Source organism: Tigriopus californicus, chromosome 11, assembly GCF_007210705.1.
Source record: "Tigriopus californicus strain San Diego chromosome 11, Tcal_SD_v2.1, whole genome shotgun sequence".
In the NCBI taxonomy this organism is placed as follows: domain Eukaryota; kingdom Metazoa; phylum Arthropoda; class Copepoda; order Harpacticoida; family Harpacticidae; genus Tigriopus; species Tigriopus californicus.
Window position 1 is genome coordinate 11,048,897 of NC_081450.1, and position 13,360 is coordinate 11,062,256.

The 13,360-nt window shown below is 39.3% G+C and overlaps 1 protein-coding gene across 2 annotated transcripts; it reads right to left on the reverse strand.

The window, feature by feature from the left end:
- Positions 1–7: 7 nt before the first annotated feature.
- On the reverse strand, positions 8–6,256 carry LOC131889951 (uncharacterized). 2 transcript variants are annotated; one of them, XM_059239185.1, is made up of 3 exons: positions 5,665–6,256; positions 4,171–4,921; positions 8–345 (listed from the first exon to the last, which is right to left on the reverse strand). In XM_059239185.1, the coding sequence occupies exons 2-3, from the start codon at positions 4,906–4,908 to the stop codon at positions 19–21; spliced, it is 1,065 nt and encodes a 354-aa protein (XP_059095168.1). In that variant the 5' UTR covers positions 4,909–4,921; positions 5,665–6,256; the 3' UTR covers positions 8–18. The 2 variants fall into 2 exon arrangements, with proteins under 2 accessions (XP_059095168.1, XP_059095166.1); XM_059239183.1 differs by having other exon boundaries at positions 5,001–5,718.
- Between the last annotated feature and the right edge of the window lie 7,104 nt (positions 6,257–13,360).

The following is a 13,360-nucleotide window of genomic DNA, read 5'->3' on the forward strand; positions in this document are numbered from 1 at the left end:
GCCACTATTTCTGCTGGCCTATTTCCAACATTTTATTCTCTTCCACGTCAGAACCGAGATTTGCATTATGTCTTGAATAATTGAGTAAGCAGATGCTCCAAGAAACAAACCCAAGAAACCACCCATCGAAGAAAGAAACGTCGGAAAGTCAACAAGACTATATATCGTTCGGGTTTCGGCCATGTTATGCGCGTAATAGATGTATGCACTAAAGTACCCGTCTTTGCCCATCATACCATTTGGTGAGGCATAAATAGGTTTCCCTTTAAAAGCAGTGTCATGACATGGTCTTTTGCAACCCCTTGAATTCAGATTACGAAGAATATCGTTCAGAGAGAGGCTGATCTGTAAAAGAACATTGAACAATATGTGAATACATCCCATTGGCATAATCATTACATCTACACTAAAAGTCTCTAGCTGGTAGTCTCGAGAATTATTCGGGGTCTTGTTTAAAGGTGACTTCAATCTGTTCTTTTCAATCAATTGACCTTAAAAGAACTCATTTAACTTTAGATAAATGTGACACTTAAACGTTTTAAAATGATGAGATTGAGTGAAGTTGCCTTATTCAAAATATAATCTTCGTGTTGCAATAATGTCATTTTTGTAACAATAATAGAATAGCATAACGTGTCTTTATTTTATATGCTTCAACTGTTGTGCTATTGAATGTAATTTTGTTATCAAGGCTTTTTGATGATTTTTTTGCATAATTTTGATATGTTGAGGTATTCTAATTTCCTTTTTTGCTAATATTGACTGAATGGATTTTTTTTTTTGGTTGGGGGTGCTAGGGTCGGAGGGTGCACCTCGCCCGGCCAGCGAAGCCAGCCATCGCATCATCCAAGTCCAAATTCCGATAGGCAGTTTCAAGTCCGGTATCAGATTGCTTCTCCGTCTGTGGGTGTGGTTAGCGTCTAAAAGTTTCCTTGAGAAAGGTCGGGGAGGAGAATCGAACCGGTGACCTCTCCCATGCTAGGGAACTGCGCTAACCACTACACCACGTCTCCTCCCTGTATTGCAAACATTGTGATCCTTTTCATATTATCTGAAATTTTGTGTTTCTTCATTTGTGTCGGATTGCCACACAATTGTGAAAAATTTTAAGAAAAAAGGTTCAATCACATATTTTAACTTAGAGTTTCTTTGATTTCCTTCACATTTTGAGAGCTGTGAAATAAACCATTCTCAAATCAAATTTGCATTCATTATTTTTTTTTGTAGACTTCCTTACCGCTACCGGGATTGGAATCCCAGCAGTTCAAAACGAGAAGATTATTCTTTTTACTTGACTTTTATTTATATATATTATTTGATTGACCAACGAATTGGAGTTGGCTGATCTGGCTAATCCTTGAATATAAGGGTGATCAGGAATTTTAGTCAAAAACTTGTCCAAGTCTGATTTAAATCCTGTTACTGGATCAACGCCCACATACCCCTTACAAATATTTGCAGGCAGCAAATTGAACAATGAAGGAGCCTGAGAAAGAAGAGAGTTTGATTGCATTGCTTTAACTAGCCTGGATTCTTAAGGGCTTGAAGGTGCTCTCAAAACGCATGTTAAGTCTCTACAATTGACCCTAAATCCTGGGTTGGGATTAAGTTCATGAACGCTTTTGAAATCAGATACCTTTTGTACCTTCTCTGAATAATGTACAATCCCAACCTTTCTAACCTCGCCCAGTACAAGAGCTCTCTCATATCCTTAATGTTCCTAATTAAAACATCTTTGGACCAGCTCAAGCTTTTGCAAATCTGCTGAACAAATTGGAGCCCAAATGGGAGGGCATTATTCAAGATGCGGCCTGAACAATCGACTTGTACAGAGTTAGCATCGTGATACTATCTCTGGACTTAAATGTGCGATATATCCAACCACACATTTGAAAAGCCTTACCAACTTTCAACTGGATATGCTCATCAAACTTTCCATTATCTTGGAGGACTACACCTAAATCCTTCATGGATGAGGCCTGCTCAATGTCCTTACCTTCATCATCTAATAGTGGAGTGTCTAATGGCGTCGACCCAAAGGTCATAGAGCGAAACTTTATTCCATTCAGTGCCATGTTACTCGCAGCAACCCAGGAGTAGATTTGGTCTAGGACCTCTGCCAGACAACCGGAATCCTGACCATTCCTACCAACTACCAATTTGGTATCATCAGCAAAAGAAGTGATACTGACATTACTACTACCAAGCTTCTGAAGCAGAGCAATGAAGATAATGAAAAGGAGAGGACCATCCAAAATTGAGCATCCAAATTCATCCAGGGATTCACGAGCCAACCATCCGGGGTACACAGGCCAAAAAATCCGGATTCGCGGGCCAACCATCAGGGTCAAGGGCCAACCATCGGATTCACAGGCCAACCATCGGGGTCGACGGAGATGTGTTCTAATTGTTGACCACATGCTCAACACCGGGATACCACAGATGGGAAAGACTTCTGGGCAGATCGTGATCGAAGAGATTGAATAAAAGGGGTGAGCAAAGATCGCCCTGAAGGACCCCATTCCTTGACGTAAAGCTGGTTGAAACTCTCCGGCCTGACTTCACATACAATCGGGTCATCTTCAAGATGTCAAACATAACCAAGGCAAATTGGCGAGGAATTCTAAAACTCAGAAGTTTTGAGAATAGCTTTCCTCGGTCACTAACATCAACGGCTTCTTGAAGTCCACAAATGCTACCTACGTTCTCTGTTTTACCGAAATTCGTTCAAAGGCCACTTCTCGGAGAAGAGCCAATGCTCCCACCGTTCCTTTGCCCTTACAAAACCCAAATTGTTTATCTAGCAACTATCCCCTGTCTTCAAGATAATGGCACAATTTTCCGTGTCACAGAGAAGAATAAATTTTCATGAACGGGTCTTGGATTGATATGGATCTATAGTTGTTTGGGTCAGATCTTGCGTTTTTTTTTAACGGGAAGAATATGATAGGGAGTTGCTTGTCTCAAGGGGTATATTTGATATTAGAGCAAGGCGTCAGTCCTCGTATTTCTGGTGTTCTAAAGATTGTTTGACCCCCTCTAATGAAATTAGATTCAATAGTGGACGATCTCCACCCAGTGACTGTTTTATGTATTCCGCTCTTGCTCTAGCACATTCTGATTCACACAACTTGATTTATCGTGGAGAACTGAGAGCGGTCAATGAGTCAAACTCTAGGAATTTGAAAGATACAAAAATGAGCTTTGATCGCCGAACGAAATGCTCGCCACAAACAGGCCGTTGTCATAGCTCAACGAGACGATTGCAGGTTTTATGACTTCAAAGTCAAGCTATTTTCTATGGAATCAGCAACATGTTGGAAAAAAGTATTGAACTGATTGAACAATAACTTTGGACTTATCTCCTGAGTTCCCTAAGCATAGTTTTTGGGCTTAAATTTGGCCGAATTCATCCATTCATCAAGATGTTGTGGTCGTGTATACTGCTTAATTGGTATAAGGTAAACAGTTTAGGAAGTAGCAGATTTTTGCTTTCGTTCGCAGCCCACATCTCAAGAAGTCCGTGGTCAAAGCTTGGAGATCTTAACTATATTTTTCATCGGCAGTAAAGTTTCAATAAAACTCATGTCAACAGCAAGTCATCAAAAACCGTACAGTTTTCAACGAAACGGTCTCAGAATTAAGGCTGAGCACTAAGCTTGAACACCAACGTGTTATCCTGCCTTAAGCAACATTTGGTTTAAGACTTCTATGTTAGGTCATTTGGTTTTATTTGAATACTTCATTTGTTTTTATCTTAATATTTGGTTTGATTATCTGGTTCTAGCACCAAATACTTTGACAATCTGATTAATGAGATTTTCCACCCTCTATCATTCCAATTCCACGAGTTCTGGCCTAAAATCCGAATTGCCTCTGAAATTTGGATATCGCAAAATTGCAGCAATTTGATTAAGTATAGATTAAGGTTGTAATTCACATACAAGTTTTGGTCCAAATATAATTGTGATTGTTGATTAAATTTCGAGAGAAAAAGACTTAAAGGAACAACTATCAGGTTGGTTAAGATTGTGATCTATGACACTTATGAACCGTTTATCATGTACCGTACATCCGCCTTAGATTGTGATCTATGACACTTATGAACCGTTTATCAGTGAAACCTGCGATATCAATTAGACAACAATTTCTTATGGAAAATAATCATACCTCGTCCAATGTTTTGATAGCTTGTTTGCTCTCCTGGCAAATAGGAATCGTTAAGTTTGTTAATAATTCTGCAAATACAATAGGCACACATTCCAGTTGATGTTTCATTAAGGTTTCGCTCAAAACATTAAGGATGCATTGTCCATGTGCTTTGGTTGTGACATCAGCACAAGTACTCAAGTCTGTGTCTTCGTGATAGGTTGTCATCTCAAGCTCAAGACACATTGTGGAATCCATCTTGAACCATAAAGGAGCAAACATTTGATCCTGATTGACGAAATGTAATTCCAAGTCTTTGCGATTAAGAAATAGATCATAAGTTCCTGTATCATTCGCACGAAGTGCAATCCAGGTCATGGGTTCGAGCCTGAAGTCGAATTTGAACAACTTACAAAGACCATTATATGAAGTGGGTAGATCTATAACCCTATATTTTGTGTGATTCAAAAGAAACAAATCTATACTTGCATCGACCAAATTGACATTGGGGTGATACTCATTTTCACCGAAATGTTTCGTGACAGAGGCTTTAAATCCAGATCGATCACACAAGAAAATATCTGGGAGATCGAATGATGTAACTTCCTTGTACTCAATGGTTGTAGTTTTTGGCGACTTTTTAAATCGATTCCACTCTTTCCAAGTTTGATTTGCAAAAACCATGAATAAAATCATCCAAGAACTGGTTTTGATCCATTTCCATTTGTCCGTGGTTTCCATTGGCCAAACCATATACATTCAAACGGCTTGTCTACGAATAATTTTTTTCATAAGTACTATCGCATGGTCAAATCAAAGGTCACATTAAGTATCCAACGTCAAACAATTACCACTTGGAATAGTTTGTAAGGTCCTCAAGAGTTCTTCTTAGGATTCAGTCTGTGCGCCAAATATGAAGATTAATATGACCACGAGACGTTTCCAACCAACAGGCAAAGTCTGCTTCGCATGAATTCAAAGTGTTCTTAACATTTCTGTCTCCTCATCTTAAAACCCCGGAGGTTTTCTATTATTCAAATGTGCTTGCCTCGATGGCCAGTCATATCACTATATTTTGGCCATGAATTCACCACAACTGATAATGGTAAAGGCTTGTACGGTGCGTCTCATAGATGTGTCTACTCAAATACTCATTAACTAGAAGGATGGACTTGTCATTCATCCACAAATTGTGTTCAAAGTGAAAAAACTTAAGCTTCACTTCCATTTAAAACATGCTCAAAGGTAATAATAACTTTGCAAAAGTGAAAGTAAAAGAGATGTGGTCGCTTCAAAACAAAACAGAATTTCTTTTCTGGGAGAGTCAACCATGGCAAAGTTTAGTGAGAGGGAATGAATTCTGGCGGAATTCAGAATAAAAGAACATTACTTTTGGCAAAGTTCAAAGCGACGGAAGTTCTCTAACATAAATCAGTGGCAAAGATCAAAACTAGACGAAACCGATGGCCACTTGTTAAAACATGTTTTAGATCACCTTAATGGAGGTTTACTTACATTTGTATTCGGTTTTTATTCGTGATGGAATATGTTGGAGAAAAGAAACACCTCGAACAGAGCGCAGTACTTTTAAATTGCTTTCTTTCAAGGTGAACAAGTCAAAGGCTACAAAAGATGACAGATAGGGAATATTAAGACTCCGCCCACTGTCAAGTCGCACCTATGTGAAGAGAAAGGTAGCTCGTCACCATTAAAACCTATCAACAACGATTCGAAAAGTATGTCTACAAAATGTGCGTGCAAGAGCTTTTCGCTTGTTTAGAGATTTTAATGGATGGGGTTGGTATAAAATTTTTCTTTTTTTTTTTTCAAATTTTCATCACATTTAAATAAATTATTTTTCTAATTTGTAATAAGCAATGAAGAGTTCTACCTTGGATGACTGCGAACTAAAGAATGAATGAATTAAAGCGAATTGAGCCGGAGACTCTGATGTACAATATCTGTTATTTTCAGGCTTATAGTTATTGGTATTTGCGTGAGGATTGGTTGGTTGAGTTTGAGGGGAAGAATGTACCACAAAGAGTAGTAGCGGTTGTTGTTGATGAACAGCTCCAACTTTGGCCAGCTTCGTCCCAAGAGCTGGCTGATTCAAGTTGGAGATGTCCACTAACCGTCGCACCCTCTCATCTAATCGTGTGTGAAACAAGCCAAGTCCGACCAGTCCCCCGATGACGATGATGATAAATTCTGAAAGTATTATTTAGAATGTTGTTTAACGGTCCAAAGTTCAAAATATTAAGTTTTTTACACTTTAAGTTACTCAGACTGTACAGTAAACCCAGAGCATATCTTGGCTATATTCTCAATCCCAAAATATGCCCATGTCCATAATTACAGCCAACAGGTGCAGAACCCTTTATTTCATAATTAATAAGATACTTACTTCGTTAATATTGATACAATTTCGATGAGACACCGGCACGCTATAGCCGATCATCAGAGACTAATCTTCCGCAACAATCACAGCTGTTGTCGATACGGTACGACAGCTTGTCCTTAAGAAATCAAAAGGATGTAGCACTAGCAGCGGTGGCTTCAAATATCGATGCGTTGGTGTCAGGGTGTCCAGAATAGGTACAAGACTCTCCAAGATTTGGCGGAAATTGATTAATTTCTTGTAGCACTAGAACACCCCTTTATTATACTAACCCTCCCTCTCCCCGCAAAGTTAACATAAACTAAATGATATGAATTGGACCAATCTGTGTCCAATCAACACTTCCCAGAAGAGCTTTTAAAATGCTTTGTCGATTTGGCCACCCTGGGCTGACTCTTTCTCTTATGCTCTTGAGTTGCTCTGGCACTCGCTTGCTCGCTTACCCGTCCTGTCTCACCAATGAGACAACTGACACGGTGGTTGAAAAGCCTTACTAAAGGTTGGCGGATATATTCACATGGGTCTTGTTAACTTTGAGGCATAAAAGCGTTTGATGGGAGCAATAATTCAGCAAAGCGATAAGATCAAAAGTGCTTCTTCTGCATTTACAAGATATAATAAATGCTAAGAAGGGATCGCGAATTTCTCTCAAAACTTGATAAGTTTTTTTCACCAAGGTGGTGAGATGGGTGTGGCGGAGGAGAGGAGATGACTGCATCCCAGAATCCTGCTCTAGGCACTAGGCGGGAGACGCCGATGGATGAGTGGGGAGTGGGTCCATGCCTTCATCCTTGTGGTAAAACATTACCACCTGATAGTGACCGGCTGGCCTCCGGGCCAACCTGCCAGACCGGCAGCAGCTGTGGTCGTTTAGGAAGATTAGTCTCTGATGATCGGCTATACCGACACGCCAGTCGCAAAAGCCTTGCTCGATGTCAACCACGCGCTCGTTGAGCGAACCACTGAGACATCTGTATACAGATAATTAAATGCAATTAATTAAGTGCTTGAATGTTTGTAACAAAACTTAAGCAGCCGGGAACGAATTTTTGGGAGCAAAATGTTATGAAATACAATAATTATTGGAACTTGGGATTTCAGATGAACTACAAAAGGTGAAAGAAAAAAAAGTTCATTTTTCAATTTCATTACTCTTTAATTGTTAATTGACCTCCTCATGGTTTCATTCCCTTTCCAACCACACCCTCTCATACAGAGTGTCAAGAACAGAACTGCGCAAATGTCTGACTATTTCTTCAAAAGGGTTACGTTTTGTTGACTCACTTCCTCAATATTTGGGCCACCATCCATCTGAATTGTTTGTAAAAGTAGTTGGATATGCTTGGATAAGCCAATTAACTAACTACTATGGCTCTCACCTCAGTCAGTACTCATTAGCAGATTGACATGCAGACAATATCAAATAATGGTATCCCTGCGCTTATTGAAATTTGTTGACAATCAAACAAGTAGAAAGATGGTTCACTAGGAAAATCATAGTAATGAGAGAGCTCTCGTATTGGGAGTGACTAAGAAGTTGGGCCTCCACAGTGTTCAGAGGAGTTATGAAAGGGTCAATTCTAATGACCGTAAAGGTTTAACGTGCGCTTTGAGAGCACCTTCAAGCCCTCGAGAATCCAGGCTAGTTCAAACAATGAAATCCACTTCTCTTCTTTCTCGGGCTCCTTCATTGTTTAATTGCTTCCCTCAAATATCCGTTGGGCATACATAGGGCGTTGTTGATCTGGTAGCATCTTTGAAGTCATAGCATTCCAGATCAACCCTACATTAAAGGACTAGCTTGGTCTGCCAACTCAAATTTATTGGTAGACCAAATATTACATAAAGTTTGAAAGGTAATAAATTTACGACTTGTAACCTTTCATTTTAATAGTAATGGGGATTACATTCCTTGTAACGGTTAGAATAGCCCGTGAAAAAACAAATAAAAACCAAAAAAAACTATTTAACAAATCATTTGGCAAAAAAATAAGCTACATATCCAATTATTGCAAACAGTCTCATCTAGCACCTATCTAAAGGTGGCACTTAAAATTATATCAAGCTGGTTCTGCTACACAACTTTTAGCTCAAATTCGCAATCATGCTGCATCTTTGGACATTTTTCCACCGTTGAAATGCCTTTTTAATTGGTGTCCTAATGTTATTTCCAGATATATTGCTAAATATATGGCACAAATCCGCTCATTTCACAGCCTATCCTCACCTGTTGACTCCTGCCGAATTATATCGAGTGACGTCACCCACCTCACAGTTGCCAAAATCCATTAATTAGAAATATGGACGAGAGGAGCAAAATGGTATCGCTTAATTGGATACAGCAAGACTGGGCTATTGGAAGATGGTTACCAATAATTGTGTCACAGTAAAGTTTCAAACATCAAGAAAGCCCAAAAATGAACAATCTCCTAATGAAAGACATGCTTCCTCTAGTTGTCCCAATTCAGCTTATTATTCAGACCCGCCATTTGCAACATCTCCCAAGATGTACTTTTAAGGGACAAATGAAGTAAGTTGACGGCAATTATTTGATTAGCATATTGCCTGGAAATGTAAATAAAATCCACAATATTTTGTTCACCATGGGTTGAAAAGATTTATTCTTTTCATCATTTTTAACTCTGTCACAATTGTGAAAGCTCGTTTTTGGGCTGAATGTTCCTCGATCGCCAAGATTTCTCAGTTATGCCGCTTTGGGCTCATTAAGGACAAATCCAGCCTGAGCTGACGGTAACTCGTAAGGGCACGACCCTCAGAGGGGAGAGAACAAGTCATTCCCGTCGGCCTTGGACGGGAGATTGTGGCCATGAGCCATGGAAAAGCCCACCTGGGCTCATCATCCAAGAAGCGTCGGCTAAGGGCAGTGGGGTGGTTCCCAAACATGGACTACACAATCGAAAAATTTGTCCAGGAGTGCCCAAAGTGCCAAGAATTTGACCCAGAACGTGCGAAAGCACCCCAATATCGGCCTATTGCAGACATTGCAGAACGTACTACGAACGAGACCACTGCCATGCAGGGTATAAAATCATTTACAATCATATGTGTTAATTGTAGAGTCAATTATTTTACTCAATATATTAGGTTCTGTTGCTGCTTAAATGTGCGGGTCGCGTACTTCCTTCACTAGGTGTTTCAAGTTTCACTTCAATCAAGTGACTAGGTCAACATTGATATTTTGACAGTGCAGTCTTAGTAGAAATGAATTAAACTTGATCGAGGACGTGGATCACCTCCAACTACATTACTGGCAATGTGAGATTTCTGATTGATGTTTATGCTTGTATAACATGTATCATGTGATGCAATATGTAATGAGATGTGCAGGTTTGAAGCATAATTCTATGAGGCACGATTAAAATACGAAATGAAAGTATTGAAAATGGTGAGAAATGAAAAACCAATGTATAGACCCAATAGGCCACCCAACCCAGACACCAACGTCACAAAATCCATAAGAAGATAACGCGATTCCACTCTCAATAACTTGTGCGGATAATAAATGTACACGGAGTACATGCCATCAGTTTGAAGATACGTATTTGAACTGTATGGTGCCCCTCTTGCAGAAAAATATGTAATTTCACAAGGTCGAGGACATCCCATCTCGGCAGCATTATTAATGGATTTCGACAGTGCACTTGCGATAGGTAAATATGAATCATAAGCCTTTAAAGGGTCCTCACAAAATACCAAGTTACGATCCAAAATAAACTTCATTGGATAAGACATACAAGACACGTTCAATTTATCCACAATTGCATTGGTCAGATCTCGAATACATGCCAATTGATCGAGGCTCTTATAACGGGCACATTTAACCCCGACAGGATCATTGTTCTCAAATTTTGTCATCTCAAGTTCAATTTGAACAGAAGATCTAATATTGAATCCAGTTGGTAATGACGAGAAAACTTGAGCTGCAAGATTATATTCCGCACCTTCGTCGAGAAACCACATGTCATATTCAAAGGAGCTATTGAGACGAAAAATCATCCACGTTCGCTCGGCATAGCTTCCCAACAATTGAGTACGTCTACACAATCCATTGTAAATAGTTGGAATGAAATCGTTTTTTAAATCCTCTGGCAAAATATCTTCGAACACATTCTCCTTATTCATCAATCCAATAAAATCAACGGGAGGCTTCAAATGAAAATTCAAAAACTCTTCTTTCGGGAGAAGTGAGGCATTTTTCCTCAGGATACCTCCTCGAAGACAGGTGATCACAACTGGAAATATTTTCTTCTCCAGGATCTGATAGTCCAAAGTCATGGTGGTGTTTCTTTGCTGGTATTTGACAATTTGAGCTTTGCTATGAAAAGCGAAGATGGTCGTCAACCCTATGGCAACCAAAACTNATTAAACTTGATCGAGGACGTGGATCACCTCCAACTACATTACTGGCAATGTGAGATTTCTGATTGATGTTTATGCTTGTATAACATGTATCATGTGATGCAATATGTAATGAGATGTGCAGGTTTGAAGCATAATTCTATGAGGCACGATTAAAATACGAAATGAAAGTATTGAAAATGGTGAGAAATGAAAAACCAATGTATAGACCCAATAGGCCACCCAACCCAGACACCAACGTCACAAAATCCATAAGAAGATAACGCGATTCCACTCTCAATAACTTGTGCGGATAATAAATGTACACGGAGTACATGCCATCAGTTTGAAGATACGTATTTGAACTGTATGGTGCCCCTCTTGCAGAAAAATATGTAATTTCACAAGGTCGAGGACATCCCATCTCGGCAGCATTATTAATGGATTTCGACAGTGCACTTGCGATAGGTAAATATGAATCATAAGCCTTTAAAGGGTCCTCACAAAATACCAAGTTACGATCCAAAATAAACTTCATTGGATAAGACATACAAGACACGTTCAATTTATCCACAATTGCATTGGTCAGATCTCGAATACATGCCAATTGATCGAGGCTCTTATAACGGGCACATTTAACCCCGACAGGATCATTGTTCTCAAATTTTGTCATCTCAAGTTCAATTTGAACAGAAGATCTAATATTGAATCCAGTTGGTAATGACGAGAAAACTTGAGCTGCAAGATTATATTCCGCACCTTCGTCGAGAAACCACATGTCATATTCAAAGGAGCTATTGAGACGAAAAATCATCCACGTTCGCTCGGCATAGCTTCCCAACAATTGAGTACGTCTACACAATCCATTGTAAATAGTTGGAATGAAATCGTTTTTTAAATCCTCTGGCAAAATATCTTCGAACACATTCTCCTTATTCATCAATCCAATAAAATCAACGGGAGGCTTCAAATGAAAATTCAAAAACTCTTCTTTCGGGAGAAGTGAGGCATTTTTCCTCAGGATACCTCCTCGAAGACAGGTGATCACAACTGGAAATATTTTCTTCTCCAGGATCTGATAGTCCAAAGTCATGGTGGTGTTTCTTTGCTGGTATTTGACAATTTGAGCTTTGCTATGAAAAGCGAAGATGGTCGTCAACCCTATGGCAACCAAAACTTGCAAGCACTTGGTAGATTGCTCCCGAAGTCTGAATTCCATGTTTTTAATGGAACTTTTATTCTACAACATTATCAATGCCAATGAGCAATCTTGACTGGAAACAAACTCTGAACAGCAAGAAAGAAGGCAACAATTTCATTTGACGAGTACAGAATCAGGGTGAAACATTTTTGGTACTAATTGCTCAGTCAATAGCTTCAATGAACAAACAGCTTGAGGCCCTCTTGAAAAGACATTTAAGCAATGGCGCCCACGTCTTGACATCTTGATATTTGAAGGGTAGATGAGAGGCATTTGCTTAGCAAGGAATAACATGACAAGCCCAAATAAAGGCCTAACAACCCTCCCACAGCAGACATTAACGAGACCAGATCCATGAGTTTGTATCGAGAGTCGACTTTGATATAGGTCGAAGGATAATACATGTACACCGTGTACATTCCGGGATGGTTAAAGTTAAGGGTTTCGAAAAATGATGTCACTTTTGTATCAAAACTGACCTCTTTACAGGGACTCAAGCAACCAAAATCACGGCAATTGTTCGTTGCATCGGCCATCTCGGTCATGAGCTGCAAGAAACAAATAAACATGTTGCTCAGATTTATTAATTTGAGGGATTGATAACCTCTCCTGTTGTATGATTCCGAGTGCTATTTAAGTGGAAAATATGAGAATTGGCATTTATCTTTGCACTTCTACAATATCTGATCCACGGCGATATGGTTTGCAAACTTGGCGAGCCATTCGAATATGGGTAGGGAATAAGATGAAATGTTAGCATTGTTCTAGCATTGAACACTATTTTGAAGCAAATGGGCAGGGTAAAATAAAGGGACATACATTATTCCGTTTTTTTATGTATTTAGAAAGATTTGCTAATGATAGGAGATGAAGCCGCTTTATAAGAAATTAATTGGATATGTCCTTATTCTGCCCCAACCTTTAAAAACAGTTGGCCCAATTTGCTTTGACGATTAGAATGCCCAACCCTCAAGTTTACGGCTCATGAACGCTTTTATTTTTCTGCGTTTCACAAGTAGAGGAAAGTTAATTCAAATTTGCTTTACTTCATATTTAAGTTATTTTGACCATTGTTGGGGAAATTAACTTTCTTTGCGATTTTTATAGATTTGCAGCTCATGAAAAGACATTTGTCTTGTTGCAGTCATTCAGATTTGCACAAAATCGTGAATTTACCGGCAAAAATGTGGCCACGGCCTCCAAGGAATTAGAACACGTGGTGTTGCGCCTATTTCGGGATAGATATTCCAAGG

Bases quoted from the DNA above. Each gene is read 5' to 3' on its own strand.
- LOC131889951 (XM_059239185.1), bottom strand. From the start codon at position 4,908: ATGTATATGGTTTGGCCAATGGAAACCACGGACAAATGGAAATGGATC. The intron at 346-4,170 runs GTATGATTATTT...GTTCTTTTACAG, and splicing joins CTATCAAAACATTGGACGAG to ATCAGCCTCTCTCTGAACGA.